Raw genomic sequence first — 16,370 nt, 5'->3', positions numbered from 1 at the left:
CACCTCTGGCTGGTGTCGTCATTATTATTACTATTATTATCATTATTATTATGGCATTGATGTGATTGTGTTATGGTGCAAATGGCATTGAGAGGGCTTTAAAAGTGTGTGTGTGTGTGTGTGTGCACTGAGACAGGGTGGGGGTGTGAGGGTGTGTGTAAGCAGAGACAGCACTGCAGTGCAGATAGATGGATGCAGTGGCCTGGGCTGAGTCAGCAGCATGCTCCCACCAGGCTCAGACTGTACAGTGCACTATAAAGCACCTTCTCTCCCAGAGCAGGCGAGGATGGGAGAGAATGAGCCTATAGAAGATGATGAAAAGCAAAATGAAGAACAATGAAAACAGGCATACACAGTGAAAAAAAGAAAGGGAGAACCAAGAAAAAAAAAGAAAGAAAAAAAGAGCCGATGTTTTGTTTTGGATTTGTCCTCCCCGTCCTACCAGCCCTGCATGCGTTGAGAGTGCATCGCTCAGTTTACAGCTGCACCTGAGAGTATAATAACCCATATTATGCTGTTCATATTACACTGCTTGGACATGTATGGAATATTCTAAGGCATTTAAAAAAAAAGAAAAGCAGCTGTTGTAAAATGTTCATTTTGATTTATGAAAAATGTTCATTTCTGTACTGCATTCAAAATGCGTGGCTTTCCTCTGGAATATTCTCTGTGCTGCACATGCTCCGCCGTGTTAGTCCCTCTCTTTATGTTTCTGTCCTCGCGTTCGTTTGAAAGCAAGGTTTAGTTGCAGAGGTTAAGGAGGACGTTGGTGTGAGCTGACGGTCTGTTGGAGTCTGAGGTGGGACTGGGATTGTGCAAAAAGGATGTGTGTGTGTGTGTGTGTGTGTAAGGGATACAGAGGGAGATTGTATGTCTTCAAGAAATCAATGTAACATGTAATCTGCAATATTGCTGTGATCATGTATCGGGGTGAGGTCATGGTTTTCTTTCCTTTTTTCATTCACTGTTTTTTCCATTTTGGTTTCTTTAGACATGCAGAGAGACAGAGGGTGGAGAAATAATAATAATATTATTAATAATAATAATAATAATAATGATAATAAAAAGAAAAGCATCTATACTTTCATCATTCAAGTGAGAGTGGTCTCAGACTTTTTAATCCCGTTCTACTTTACTTTGTACAAAGGTGCATGAGGTGCATGTCTGTCTTGGGTTCGTGACATTTCAAAATGGAGTCCGCTCTGTTGTTTTCACAGAACTGGAGGAGAATCATTGTAAATAAAACCTATTCCACCCATACATAGACTCAACCCCTGCTTTTGCTTTCTACGCTTCATAGAACTGCAATAAAGAATTGCCTCATTGTTTTGGTCTTGTGGCATTAGTTTTGCTCAGCTCTGCCCCTGGAAGTGTCTGTAGATATCCAAGTTGATATCTCTGTTTGTTACTTGAGTGTTCACAAGCCTCTCCATCACTAAATGCCTCTGTTGACTTCCCACAGATATCTAACGCCCTCCAGTGGACCTGAAGGAAATAACAAGACAACCATGTAGCTTCCTCGAATGTTTTTTTTGTTTGTTTTTTGTTATACATTTCTCTCCAGAAGGTCGTCGCTCCACAGTAAGATTGTCCCTGTGAACATACAGTTTTGCAGCCCCACACACTACACACCACCAATGTTGTGAAGAAAATAAAAAAATCTCTATATTATACTCGCAAGCTGCCATGTTGTTGCTTTTCTCATCACTTTTGTTAAAAACTAAAATAATAATGACACTAAATCTGCAAAGATATTGAAATAGATATATATATTTATTTATTTTTTAGCAACACTAATTTAAATCAGGATCTAAATTCAGCTTTAAATAATAAAATAAAATAGAGACTGAGTGAAATTCTTCCACATTTTGCAACATTTCCATCATTTATTCTCATGCATCTCTGCTGTGATATTTGTTTTTATGAAGTTTATAACTGTCGCTGTTTGTTTTTTTTTACAGTTTTTCACCATGCACAGTGTTATTCTTACAGTGTGTCATTGGAAAATGATCCTCTAGGTGTCGCTGTTGAACGTAGTGTCTGCCACTGCCACTTGTGAGCTGAGAAGAGCCTGTTCTGAATATCCTAAGGGCAGAGGGGCAATGTGCAGCTTATGAGTACAGAGATATGAAAAGATCATTATGAGATTTATCACAAAGTGACTGATCTCAGCGATTATAGGTCAGTAAACGGAGGTTAAAGGTTTGGCTTTTGCCAGGAATGTGTTGAAATACAGTATACGTGAAGATAAGTCTGCTGCGCTGTTTGGATGTTGCTGCAGGGTTTGAGTCACCAAGACTGACAAAACAAAAGTTTGAGACATCTGTCACACGCCAGCACATGCCCTCTGCCCTCCAGACAATAACGCTGTGATAGGAGGTGTCCAGAGGAAGAGCGTCAGGTCAGGATCTTCGTCAGTCCTTTTATTCTATGCTCTCTTATAAAAATGTGTGTGTGTGTGTGTTGTATAAAGAGGTGAATTCCTTGGGTGGTCATTATTTTATTCCCATTTTTTCCCCCCTGAGAGTAAAGTGACATTATATATTTGACATATTGTATATTTATGTAAAAATAAAGCCAACAGCAACACATGTTAGGGTTTCATCATAGTATATTTTAGCAAAAACTGAGGACAATCAAACCTCAAACATTTTTGATTTTCACAGACAAAAAGACAAAGTCAAGGTTGTTTTTTTTTTGGTATGATATCTTCATTTCCATGACACGACAGTCTTCTGTGAGGTAGACGAGAAGTCGATATACGTTGCTCCTTAAACTGGCTTGTGAGATGACATGAAATAAATATTTCAATGCACGTCTTCAGAATGAGGTAGAAATGGTCACAGACAATGTACACGATACGACGAGGAAGGTACACCTGAATCACAAAGGTAACACTGAATTTCAATTCTTGGACAAACTCAACTCTCCACATAATTCCATGAGCAGGAGGAACGACAAGAAACGACAAACACAGGCGTCTGTCGCTGTGTGTGTGTGTCGCTCCATGTGGAACACATTCTTTATGTGGCATTGAAGAGCATTCAATTGTTGAAGCTAAGCGCTTAGATACTTTTCAAAAATTTTTTAGATGAATTAACCATTAATCTGTTGTGTTTTTTATTATTATTATTCAGCATAATGTGAAGCAAAATCAGCTCCACCCTCTGAGGAAGTTTAATTTCATGACTGTGCTTCAAAAAGGGCCATAAAGTAATTTTTCATCACACTGAATTTTTTTTTTATTTATTATTATTTTTTTTAAAACAAAATCTGAAGTTGCATATCAGCCTAAAGCCTATTAATAATTTTGCAGTATAAATTTGTATGGCACAATTTATGAAACGGTGGAGCACCAAACCGACAACTCGAAAAAAAAGAAAAGCTTCAGAGTTGTGACTGTACATACATTGTGAGTGCATCATTTGTTTATGTTCGCCATAGTTAGCTCCTCCCTTCTTCATGCACTCAATGTGTTAAAGCTAAATTCAGGTTGATTGACTGGTGACATGTGGTCAAGTGAAAATACTGACACGGGAAAACAGAAACCGGACACTAGAGCACATTTCCACACTGTAGCGTGTCGAGGTTGTGTGATATGTCAAATTATTAAGCATTGTCCACCAGGAGTGCTTTGTTTTGACTTTTTGCCCACAAAACAATTCCCCCACTGCTAACTACACTAACACTTAACATGTCATTCATCTCTCCATCAAAACCTATAAGAGAATTACATCTATACATGAAGAAAATATGTTTCATATATCTAAAAACATAGTTGATGTACATTATGGCATGTATTGTCCAAAAAAAAAAGAAGTCTGAATTACATTCAACATTTCAGGCCTTGATACAAAAAGTTTAATTTCCCCAGAGCTACAAAGCAACGTGTTTGCATGCATGTGTGTGTGTGTGTGTGTGTGTGTGTGTGTTTATTCTACTGTTAGTATCAAAGGCCTTGTAAGTTCATAATTTCCCTGAAGTTTTCAGAGTATCTTTTTCTCCAAGACTTTCCTCCGTAAAGCTCCTTACAAACAGCCCACGGTAATAACATACATTCTTATTTCATCGTTCTGAGGTAACAATATTCTTCCTGAGTATTCAATTACACAACTTATAAATCATCCTTTTGAGAAGCAAAGGTAAAGAGAATGCATATTAAAAAAAAAAAAAAAAAAAGTTAAATCCTAGAAGACAAGCAGGTAGATCTTCACGACGAATGTAACATCGAGGTTCTCACTCGCAAACGTTGAGCTCAAAGGACGACGTAAACCCGCGCGCCTCTCAGTGTGGTCGGTGCATACGAACAGGCTTACTCACCTCTAAACTGTCAATCTCAGTGGAGAGCAGAATAAAGCATTTTTTACTTTGTTTTTTTATATCTTGTAATGTTGGAAATATAGTAGACAAAATATAGACTGGACCATGTATTATGATTTAGACTCTTATGAAAATATACCTGTTCAATTTTAGGATATAAATCTGCATGTAAACAACATCCTTTTCGACATGATCTGCATATACTCTGTATACTGTCTCTGTGTGAATGCTAAATACATTTTAAAATAAACTTAAAACATTCGGTTTCTCCACCTCCCGCTTTCTCTATGACAACACTATTTGAATGGAGGCTTCACATATGCTTGGTTTTTGTATAAGTGGATGAAAGAGAGAGTGGGAGCGGGAGGCAGGAGAGCATGCGCCAGGTAAAGAATGAAAGAATGAAAGGAGGCTCAAGGCCATGGAGTGAGCTGTGTAAAGCAGCAGTGATTGTGCTAATAGAAGTAGCCTCGCAATTCCACTTATTGCTCTCCGTAGTTTTTTGGTCAGTAATGATTTCTGTGGTGCGGTCGAACACATATTGCAGTCAAAGGCCCTTTTACACACACACACACACGACGGCCACACACAATTACACTGATTTCTACATCGGCAACACTGCAGTGCCCTCACCACAGTAGCAGAAAGGAAATAAATAGGATCCTGAGAGAAACAGACACTCACACATATAGACCGTCTTCATGTATCTGTCTATGCAGAGAATGCCTCTACCTCACCACCTAAGACAGGGCAAACAGCCCGTGTGAATCTTTGGAAAAAAACACAAACGATGAAAATGTTAAAGACGCCCAGTAAAATCTACTCTTGTGCCAGCTTGTCTACTGAAATTAAACCTTTCTTTGACAAATCCGATGCTATTCCCCCAAATCTCTCTGGATTAAGAAACCTGGAGCGAGGGAATCCTCTCCAATGGCAACGGCGGCTGTCAGCGGCCTCCAGCAGGGTCCTCAGATCGAGTGTGTGCTGCAGGGATCTTCAGAGACATTCTCTGCTGCTGGGGAAAGTTGTGCTCTGCCGACACACTCTCTCCTGCTTGACCGGATGGTGGGCTGTACTCCCCTGCACCACCATATGGGGGCGACATCAGGGGCTTTCCAGGTTTGTACGCCTGTGAATCTGAGGCAGACCCGCTCATATCGTAGCCGTTGCCGTGCCCATTGCCGTGGCCTTTGCTGTGACTGTTTCCATGGCCGTTGCCATACTTTCTGTAGCGGGAACCCTCCACCTCTGCTCCCTCCTGTCCCTCCTCTGCCATCTCAAAGGCCTTGCGTTTCAGTGGTCCTCCTGCCTCAGCGCTCCCACCCAGCGTGTGAGCTGCGTAGCTGTAACTGCCCCCCACCATGGTGGGCCTGGGCACCAGAGGAGTTGGGGCATTAATCCCAGAGGGCAGGTAGGAGGCACTGGGGTGGCTGTATCCAGAGGACAGGCTGCTTTGGGGGTAGCAACCAGGTGGGTAGTTGTAGACGGGAGTGCTGGCGCTGTAGCTGGGTACTAGGGTGGGTGCTGCCTGCAAAGAGTGTAGATTGGCAGGGGGAAGTGCTGCACTAGGTTGAGGGCAGTATCCTGAGGACAGGTAGGTGCTGTTGTAGGAAGGAGGGTATTCCTGAGATGACGGGGCGCTGCAGGAGCCAGCACCACTGTAACTTGACTCAGAGGCCAAATTACTGCTCACTACTGTTACACTTCCTGTGGCTGGGATGCCCACAGACGCGGCACCCACTTTTGTGCCAGTTATTGCCTCAAGTCCAGGGTAACACTCTATGCCCTGACCCAGAGCCCAGGGCTCAGATTCAGTTTTCAGGAAAGTCTCGGAGTAGGCCGCTGGAGTGGGGCGTTCGTAGGACAGCTCCAGTCCAGAATACTTTTCAGCATAGCGTTTAAGCAGAGAAGAAGCAGTGAGGGCTGATATGTCATCACTGGCCCATGGGTAACCTGCAGGGGCATAGCCACGGCGAGCACCTGTAGTGTAGGGGTCGTGTTTGTGGGCAGAAGGGGGCGAAGTGGTGGAGGTGACATCTAGGTGCTGCTCAGGCCACTGAGATAAGGGGGCAGCGTGCTCCGGAGACCAGTGCATCTTCAACAGACCTACACAGAACAAGACCAAAGTGGACATTAGTGACATGTTTAAGTTACATATTTAAAACATTTTGTCTGAACCAGTTTGAGGTTGTTTGCCCCGATTTAAATACTTTACCCATCTTTCTTTCAAAACTCACCACCAAGCTAAACCATTGGCTTCATGAATATTTGCTCTCATAATCACGTCGGCAAGTGAACTCTTTCCCGGAATCATGTCAGTGCTTAGCCAGTGATTTTGTACACAGTTTCATCCAAGTAGGGGACAACTGTTCAAATCTTTACATGAGGCCGGTAACATAGCCCCCAGCCTGGTCTCCACGGCGATAAGCCCCTATCAGCCAGTGCACTGCACTCTGCCTTTGCCTCTCTCACATTGGGGCCATTGTTGTCTCTTTGTGAGACTCTTAGTCCACAAAGCCACCCCCACCGAGCGTGTGATCTAATTCGGCCAAAACCTCAGGGGTCTGCTGGGCAAGGAGGTGGAAGGAGGCGGGGTCAGGGTGGAGAAGGAGATTGGAGTTTCTTCTTCAAAATATCACACACAAGAAACTGGAGCAACATATGTGGGAACATTGTCACAAATGTGCAGATCTTGCAGTCAGGAGAAGTCTGATTTCCACGTGTCGTGTGTGATCATACACGCACAATTACACCAACACACTAATCCACTGGTTTAGTGGTTGTGGGCTTGTCTTTTTGAACCGGCATTAGGCTGACATTCCAGACATTGCAGAGTATTATTAAACTGTCTTGACCCCAGGCCTGGACCAGAGGAAGAAGCCAAGGCCTTGATTTCTCTCTTGAGTTAAGTTGTGTAAGAAAATATCAATACCCCTAAAATATTTCTATGGCATGATACTGTATTCTTACCGATACACAGGTCTGATTACAGTGAAGTGTATGGCACGCTGTTGATACACTAGTGCCGTCTAGATTTACAGTATATTACGGTAGATTATCCTTCTGTTGCCAAAGAAACAAACATAAAGTTTTATCTCTGTTGTGTTAAGTTAAAATAATTAGTGATTGATTGTCTAGTTGTGATTGTTTTATTGATTCAAAATGTAAATTTTTTCACTCTCGCAGTAATCTGCCATGATGATGTTACTCTCTCTGCTCTATTCAAAACCACGACTGGTTTTATTTTACAATTTGTCTCGGAAAAGCGGGAACTGACAGGGAGGTGTTGGGATTCACACGCTCACGCGTCTCGTCGGAAACAGTCTATATGTGGATTATTTCAGGTTGTGTCACATGTCCTCTGGGACCACCAGATGGACCTCTAAACGGTCCACATGTTGATCCCTAAATGAAATGATCCTTCAGCCCAATAATCCCGTTCATCCAATCCAGGGATCCCAGTGCTCTCGACCGGTACAGGCCCCTCCCTGGACCAGAGAAATCCCTATGCTCCAGGGAGTTCATCACAGTACATGAGAAAAACAAAGTTACACTATATTCCCACCACAACAGTGTGACACTTAGTTTACATTTGACCTGTTGGGTGTTTATTACTGACCTTTACAGCTAATCTACAGATATTGTATTATAAAATGACAAGTGTAGACATCTTGTCAATATAAGAGCCGTCAAAACTCAAGTACTACTGGATGTTTGAGGAAACCTGTGCTCAGGAGGCCAATGTTCATTCACCTGCACAACTCTAAGCTTTAAGGATAAAAATCACCTGTAAATTAGCACAGAAGATAAATAGTTCCTTTATTTGGTCTTTTTTCCTGAGCTGTATGTATTCTGGCTACACACATATTTCATTGATTGTGTTTTGAATAGATTGTTTTAAGTTAAATTTGTATGTACCAATATTTTGTTTGTATTTGAATGAAGTTAAAGTGGCCTGCAGTGTGCATCGATGAAAACCACTGAAAACAGCCGCGGCCACAGAGGAAAGACATGTAAATCATGCTTTAAACCTCCATAACTTAATTATTAAACAACGTTTTCTCTGCCAATCTCAATGAACTCATTCTGCAGTTGTACAACACTTCCGTCTCCGTGCTATATTTCATTTGTTTAATTCAATTTAACAAACAAACACACTTTTTCTCCTCCACCCTGCCAAACAAGACTTGCCTGTTGCCGTCTGTCTGGTCGCAATAACTAAACTGAGAGATTTAAAGGGCTATGTGAGCAAAGTTCAAAGTTCAATCACTATCTGCAGAATCTAAGAAGGGTAAAAAGCTAGTATTTCCACACATACTGAAATCCAGAGCTCGTCCATGCGTACGACCACAGAGACACATTCAGCACCGTCAGACTGATACTCACTTGGCATGCTGATCGCAGACATGAGTCAGTCATTTGCCGCTTTACCTTTAATAAACTCCTCACACCCGGTCTTCGCCAGATGGTCTATAATCTATCTACAACATATTGAATGATATATAAATAAATCCTAGTCGAAAATTCAATGGAGGAATATGAAAAGTGCACAGGATCACAGCGAGATCAGACGATGAAAGAGTGAAATAAAGAGTACGGATGAGTCCTGCACCAGACTGACAAAACCAGACTAATGAAGGATTAGAGCGCACAAGGCTTATGGGGAGTGTCAGTGCTTGGCGACAATCTGACAAGAATTAAAGAATCATCACTGGCGAATCTTACTCCTTATCCTTTCAGTAAGCCTGTAATGCAGTAGATGAACACTTTAGTCAATGTAAAAAAATAAGTTACTTAAAAACTACTCTACAATAACCCATTTCAAACATTTTTTGAATATAAACAAAAAGTACTAATCTATGGTTAAAATAGGACTTATTCCTATTGCCAGTTCAAGAGTCCGAAATAGGAATTACGAGAAAATGCATTTAAATACGTGGAAACTGAAAAATATGGTCTCATGGGACACTTATTTTATGTCACACTATGTATATTTTAAGTAGCTTGTACGTATGTTTTATTTTATTTCATTTATTCTGTTTGTGTATGCTTGAGTGGTTGTATTCATGTCTTAAACTACACCGTCTTGGCCAGGACACTCTTTTTAAAGTCAGTTACTTTTTATTCCTGGCTAAATAAAGGTTATAACAATAATAACAATAATAATGATACTAAGGAGAATAATGTTTAATGACATCAGTATTGAGCATTTAACCTTTCTCCCTTTTTGAATAAGGAAAAAAATATTTCAAACCCTACTCATTATATGATAAATAATAAAATATTAGTATTTGCACATCATATATTCCCTCTATGAATTGTCAAGTGTCAAGACTTTCACACGGGCCACTTCATTTATTGAATAACATTTAAAACACTGTGTTATTTTACAGAAAAGGTCCATTTGTGTAATTGCTGGGATTGATTAAAAAACCTCTTAGTGTTTCTGAGTGCTGCAGCACTAGACATCTGTGGTGTAGTGAAGATATTAGGGAGCAGGGTTTGAGTATTAGGAGGGATGAGTGAGGGAGCCCCAAACACTAATCTTGCATCTCATGCTTGGGGCTTGGAAACACCCGTCCATTCTTGGCCATGCTTGGCTTACCGAGAGACAAAGATGAGCACTAAGCCGGCTTGCTACTATGACAGTTTTCCTTAATCATTGTGATTATCATACTGTCGACCAGCAGACCCGCAGTGTTTCCTCTGGATCTGTCCTTCATCTTTTCGGCAACTGGGCACGGATGAATGCAAAGTTAAAACCATGGAAACAGGAAAATGAAAGGAGGTCAGACCACTCATCTCCACAGTACACCTGTAAACATGTGCATATGACTATTATGTAACAAATATTACTATTATAATAATGTCCCTCCAGTTATGTCCATTTTAAATGATTTGTAACCCAGTGTTTACTGTGTTCAGGGCTATTAAAATGCACACGTCACATGTTTGCATGTTGCAACATGAATTTAAAGCCTGGCATAAATGCCACTGTAAGAAGCTGCAACATATTATTTATTATTATTTATATATTTATAATATCCCTTCATACAGAGAACAGCACAAGCAGGAAAGCACTCAGCCTGTGAAACATCTGTACCACCACTTCCAATGAGTGTATCTTATTCTGTAATAGGAATCATTTGTTTCCACTAAAAAAAAGAGGAGGCATTTGTTTCCTGTAATCCAGCTTCGGTCACATTTATCTCGCTCCTACCTCCAGAGGTTTCATATGTTGTTAATATCTTTGTTAATGTCAGAAGGTTGACTCCTGAGGACACGTTGACTTGCAGATTAGGTGCAGGTGAACCAACTCAACCTCTTCAGCCACTGCTTCTTTACCCAGACTTGTCAATCTATCCTTTAATTCAGAAAATGTGTTTCAGCTGGACTTCAGAATCAGCTGTATATGTTTTATTTTGCATGGCCACAGCAGTCACATATGTGAAGATGTCCACATAAGCCAATGTTCTCTCTTTGTAAACATAAAGAAACATAATCACCTCCTGTGATCTGACCAGAGCGGGGGGTGAGGTAAAATGACTGTGCTGTGATAAACACATCCCCCCCTTCTTCTCCTGTCCATATCATGATGGAAACTGCAATTCTACATGGCAACTGTGGGGTCACTAAACAGCAAAATAAGCACTGTATAAAAACCCTGTCTTTGTGAGGACATTTTGGCTGTTCCTCACAACCTTAAACCTTAAAGGGCTTTTGTGAGGGTTAGAACTGGGTTTAGGTTAGGGTTAGATTAAGGGTTGGGGTTAGGTATTTAGTTGTGATGGTTATGGTTAGAGTAAGGGGCAGAGTGTTACAATGTGTATCTTTAAGTGTCCTCATTAAGATTGCTGTACAAGAATGTGTGTGTGTGTGTGTGTAGGGTCCTTGTAAACAGCAACCGGATCGATCTAATAAAGAGATGGACTAAATGTGAGTGACCCTCCGAGCTCTCTGTCAGGCCGTCAACAGTCTCCACTAAAACCAGTTTCAGTGCCATACAGAGTGTTTCCTCTCTTCCTTCATGAGTAATATCTTCTTTTTTTTCTAGAAAATCTAGATAACCATATTGTTTTTCCTTACAAGACAGCACATTAACGCAAACATATGGCTGTTTTCTGTGCATTGGTGGAGGTCAGTTGGACTCGTGGTCCAATGCATGGTCAGTATGAGTAATTAGAGGTTAATTAGATGAAAGTACGCATGGGGGAAGGGGCTGCCTGGAATGGGATTTGGGGGTTGTGAAGCATCAGAGGTGGCTGGCTGGCAAAAATCACCCTCGTGAAAGGTCCTCTGTTAGTGCTTTTACTCCACACAATAAACAAAGGCTTACATTTCCTGAGGACGAACAGACACACTCCAAGATGCACTCCTTTGGTGCAGCGGTTAGTTTCGGCCGGCCAACAGGCAGAGGAACTCTTGGTCATCTATCGGATGAGTCAAGTTGCTGGAATGCCAGGAATCTAACCTGAGATCTATTTACAAAAGCACATATCCTCTCCTTACGCTCAACACACACTGTCCACTCCGGGGCTGAAGGAAGCGAGGGAGAAAGTAGAGAGAGAACACGCTCACCAACAGTGCTGATAAATGACCCTATCAGCTGTTTGCACATTTGTATTAGTTAAGAGTTATTTCACACCACTGCTTTGGCAGATCAATACAGAACACATCAGAGAGGAAATGTTACGTGAGCCTGTCAGGATGCCTTCTCACTGGACAATGGACACGCATGTCATCCAGCAATATGTGCCTTACAGGGTAAATGAGGGTTGGATTGTTATGAAAGCAGTGTCCACAGTCTAAAATGTTTAGCATGAAGCCAGAAGCCCCCCCCCTTGCCTTTCCCCTTCCCCCTTTACCCCAGGCCTGCACAGTCCACTGGCCACAGTCAGCTCTCAGCCAATCAGCTACTGTACTATATCCAAATACGCTTACACACGTCCCTTACCTGCAACTCCTTTCTAATGCCACATCACATGAAAACACACATGTGATGTGAGTCTCGCTGTGGACGTTTCACTCACACACGTATGCAGTCGTGTTGACTCATCTCCAAACACGACAGAGGAAATAAGTTCACTCTTAATCATAATTTTGTTACACTTTCACTGGTGTTTTGTTCTTCCTCTTTAGACTCCTGCCCCCCTCTCTCTCTCTTTCTCTCTCTCTGTGCTTTAGTAAAGACAGGACTGTGTGTTCAACCCTGTGTGGTCAGTTTCCCCTTCCCCCACTCCTTTAGCTCACACACATGTGGCAGAGGCTGAACTGGCCCCTCTTTGCTTATTGTGTCCACTCATATATCAGGCTGCAGCTGACCAGTGCCTCCACATGTCCTCTCCATCTGCCCTTCACTTTGCTCTTTCTCTGTCATTTCACCAGCAGCAGCTCCGATCTCCTAATGCGGATCTGAGGTGTGCTACAATTAGCTTAACAAGCTCTTCTGATGAGTATGGAGGACTAATGAGTGTGTGTGTGTATAAAAGGCACAGGGCAACGTTTATGTGTCCCTCAATGCGGGACTAATGAGGGGCTGTTGACACCAGGTTACTAAGAATGTGCCTTTTACTCATAGAGTGGCTTCAGTGACGACTGAGAAATAGTGACAACTGCTCATCCCTCTATTCATGACACACACTATCATCATTAAGGACAGAGCCCATAATGAGGCGAGAGTGACCGTGATTGCCTGTTGACTTGTTTGTGGCTGTAACACACAAAGGATGAGGACGAAGTGCATTCAAAGTTTCTGTGGGAAGAAATCTGACAAGACACAGAGTCTTTTTTTTGTAGAAAGGAATGTGACACACGCACGTTACTAAAACTCCCGTCGACTGAGAAAACTCCCTTGTTCTCATGTTGGCTGTTCGCTGTGTCCGTGCCTTTTGCGTTGTGTTGCTATTTGGAATGCAAAATACACAGTGCCGTAAATCCCTGTTGCATTATTCCAATCAGGTTAGCGTTGTAATCCTGTTAAAGCTTGGCCTAATCAATAGCACAGGCAATCAATATAAGCATATTCATCAGCCTGGATAGCATCCTCCCATGATTAGCATATATCCAAACTGACACCACTCTCGCTGATTTGTACGATTCGTATGATTTTATCCATCTACATAGTGCAGCTGCACAAATATCTGTCAGCAGAGATAACAACGTGCAGTTTTTAAACGGAAGCAGTTTCATCGTACATAAAGGCTATATCAAAATATCCACCAAACCCAAATCTGTTGTATAGATAAATATCGTATGTAGCCTATATTCAGGAAAGACATTGGCGCTTCATGTTCCTGTTAAAACAAACTGTTGTTATAACAAATTCACATTAAGGACATTGAAAAACAGACAGTTGCTACTTTCCATGCACAGTTACGCCTCTTAATGGACTATTGTCCTTGTCCCAGTCAACAAGCACTAACAGGGAATCGGTTTATTGAATGAAGTGCGTCCACTGCTCCACATGGCGGCAACGCAGACCTTTCTGCTTGTTAGTACAGGGGCAGTTTGGGGTTTTACCTTGGAGCTAGCTGTTAGCATGTCGAGCCACATTCAGTCTTCCTTCCATCCATGAACTCCATCCAAACTTTAATAAGCTTGGAACCCAATATCAGTGTCGTCATTGTCCAACAAATGTTTTTTTGTCACTGTTGTCTTCTTCAATTATTTCTGTGGCATTTGTGCATATATGTATATATATGTTAGTTTGAGATATTCGATGTAGTACAATATCTATTGGACAAACGTATTTACATTTATTTTTGTACTGACTGAACACTTTCTTTAAATTTGCTCAATGCAAAGCCTGAGGACTCAGCTGTTAAGTCCATTAGGCTTCTCAACATGACTTCTTGGAGACACCCCCCCAGCCCCCAGCCCCTTGCCTTCCTCTACACAACCACAGGAGATGAATTCTGGACAAAAGAGGGGGTCAAAAGATAAGGTGTGCAGGAAGACAAGACTATAGGCGAGGTGCGTCAGTGTTTTACACACATGTCAAAGAACCCGTGACCACTCAGTGTATACACATGAAAGTAAGCTTGGTGTGGACTTACTGTATGGGGTGACAGGACTGAGCATTCTGCAGCCCTGGCCCTCAGATGAAGAGGAGAGGGACCAGGTCCACTTGGTGCTAGTGAGAGCCCAGCCGCATGCTGTGGCTCCCCCTTGGGCTGCTGCTGCTGTTGGTCGTGGTGGTGGTGAATGTCAGGCTTCTGGCTCGGCTAGTGACTGTCCTCCTGCACCCCTCCATGGTTCATCTCACACTTCAACACTGCTCCGACACACTGCCACCTGAAGAACGCACACATGTCACAGTCAGAGGCAACGGACAGTTTGTTTATTGATGTCAAAGACAGATTAAGGACATTTGAGAAATTGATATGTATTGCAACCACTTAGAAGATGAGCTCACTTTTTCTCATACTTATTCCTTTCAGTAAGTTCATTGTGATGGAAACATAAAGGATATGCAAGCAAGAGCAACCTGATGTTGCCTCTCATGCACTCTCAGTGATACTTTTCTCACTCTTTCCTCCAGTACAGTCAGTGCATGTGTGAGAGGGCTTTTACCCTCTGGCCACAAAACTGCATGGCCGGCAGAGACAAGTCTCTAATTCTTTGAAGCCACCTCTGTTTCAACACAAACACTGCCAAAGCACATCGGCAGGGAGAACTTTGCACTGTGTGCAGAGCAACACGGCTCTGCTGTCTTACACAGTGCATGAGGAAAACTGGAGAAAAACAGTGTTTGTGAGTTGATACATAGAGGAGAAACTACCTAGAATGACGTGCATATTGTATATATATATGTATATATATATATATTTATATATGAAGAAAATAAACTTTGGCACGTGCACATGTGGTGAGCACAAGGAAAATAAATGGAAGAGGTCACCGGACAAGACGAGAGAGAATGGACAAGGACAGGAATGTGCAAGAAGCAGCAGAATCATTGTCATTTCTGTTGAAAGGAGATGAAAACAATATTTTTTTTCCCCAACAAGAGAGCAAATGACTACTGACCTGATCATGCCTGGATCTACTCGATGAGTGGCTCAATTTAGAGAGTAATCCACTATTCCACAAAGCTTAACAGAGGGAGGGAGCCAACAGAGGTTTGTGTGTGAGAGTGTGTGAGGCTCATACTCTGTTCTGGGATCCTATCCTTTGCTCCTACACTCCCTCACTCACCCTCCAGCTCCCTCCTCCCTTGCCTGGTGACAACAGAGCAGCACATACATCCCCTCCCCCAACCACGCCACCCCTCCCCCTCCTTCTCCCTCTCTTTTGTTCAAACTATTTCAGCAGGAAGGAGAGAGAGGGAAAAAGTGACCTATCATGCAGTGTCAGAGGAGAGCCTGTATAGCAGTGCTCTGTGTGTGTGATTTCAGAATGTGTGCTCTTGCATGCACTCGCGCATGATCTCATGTGTAATGCGTGTTTGATTTGGAAACTTCTGCTCTCATGGATGAGCACATGGGGGCATGCACGCACGCTCCCGTGGAATGAAATGGTGCATTTTCTCCTTCACTGATCACATGAGAAGTTCAGTTCTTGTCAATGACTTCTATTGATCTGGTACATTGATCTTAGTAATTTTGGGAGGGTGGGGTTCAAGCAACCAATTCCTGTGGTGACCCATCCCCCTACACACACACACACACACATAAACAGCAGCCTGCACACATGCAAGGGCAGCAGCAAATGACCAGTCCACACTGGCCATAAAACATTAAGTGGGTTCATCTCTTAACCTTTGATGTATAGCTTTAATAAACAATAACATACATGTGCATGCCTTTTCTTTAAATGTGAGTGCTTTTGATTTGATTTCTCACCTCCAGCTCTTGTTTTTTTTCCCTTTGAGTCCAGTCCTTCATACACAGAAACACAGCTGTGACTCTGCATTTAGAGTTATGGTGTAGGCGGGACAAGCTGATCTACTCCTCATGTTACTGAGCTGTAAACACTCAAGGCCCTGCAGGACACACTCGTTTTGCTGTGGCTGTTTGCAACACACGGGTTTGTGACACTGCATCCAGGCA

General features: G+C 42.3%; 1 protein-coding gene across 3 annotated transcripts; it reads right to left on the bottom strand.

Moving 5' to 3' along the window:
* Positions 1-2,593: 2,593 nt before the first annotated feature.
* Positions 2,594-15,504, bottom strand: si:dkey-195m11.8 (fidgetin). Of its 3 annotated transcripts, XM_044025049.1 has the most exons (3): positions 15,349-15,504; positions 14,376-14,613; positions 2,594-6,426 (listed from the first exon to the last, which is right to left on the bottom strand). In XM_044025049.1, the coding sequence occupies exons 2-3, from the start codon at positions 14,398-14,400 to the stop codon at positions 5,267-5,269; spliced, it is 1,185 nt and encodes a 394-aa protein (XP_043880984.1). In that variant the 5' UTR covers positions 14,401-14,613; positions 15,349-15,504; the 3' UTR covers positions 2,594-5,266. The 3 variants fall into 3 exon arrangements, with proteins under 3 accessions (XP_043880984.1, XP_043880985.1, XP_043880983.1); XM_044025050.1 differs by lacking the exons at positions 14,376-14,613; positions 15,349-15,504 and adding an exon at positions 8,707-8,944; XM_044025048.1 differs by lacking the exons at positions 14,376-14,613; positions 15,349-15,504 and adding an exon at positions 8,639-8,679.
* Positions 15,505-16,370: the final 866 nt, after the last annotated feature.

Source organism: Solea senegalensis, linkage group LG4 (genome assembly GCF_019176455.1).
Source record: "Solea senegalensis isolate Sse05_10M linkage group LG4, IFAPA_SoseM_1, whole genome shotgun sequence".
Taxonomy (NCBI): domain Eukaryota; kingdom Metazoa; phylum Chordata; class Actinopteri; order Pleuronectiformes; family Soleidae; genus Solea; species Solea senegalensis.
This window is presented reverse-complemented; position numbering and strand designations above follow the sequence as displayed.

What these genes read in the sequence shown, in the direction of transcription:
- si:dkey-195m11.8 (XM_044025049.1), bottom strand. Translation starts at nt 14,400, where the DNA reads ATGCTCAGTCCTGTCACCCCATACA. An exon ending in CAGTCCTGTCACCCCATACA is followed by an intron (nt 6,427 to 14,375) that starts GTAAGTCCACAC and finishes TGTTCTGTGTAG; the next exon opens with GTCTGTTGAAGATGCACTGG.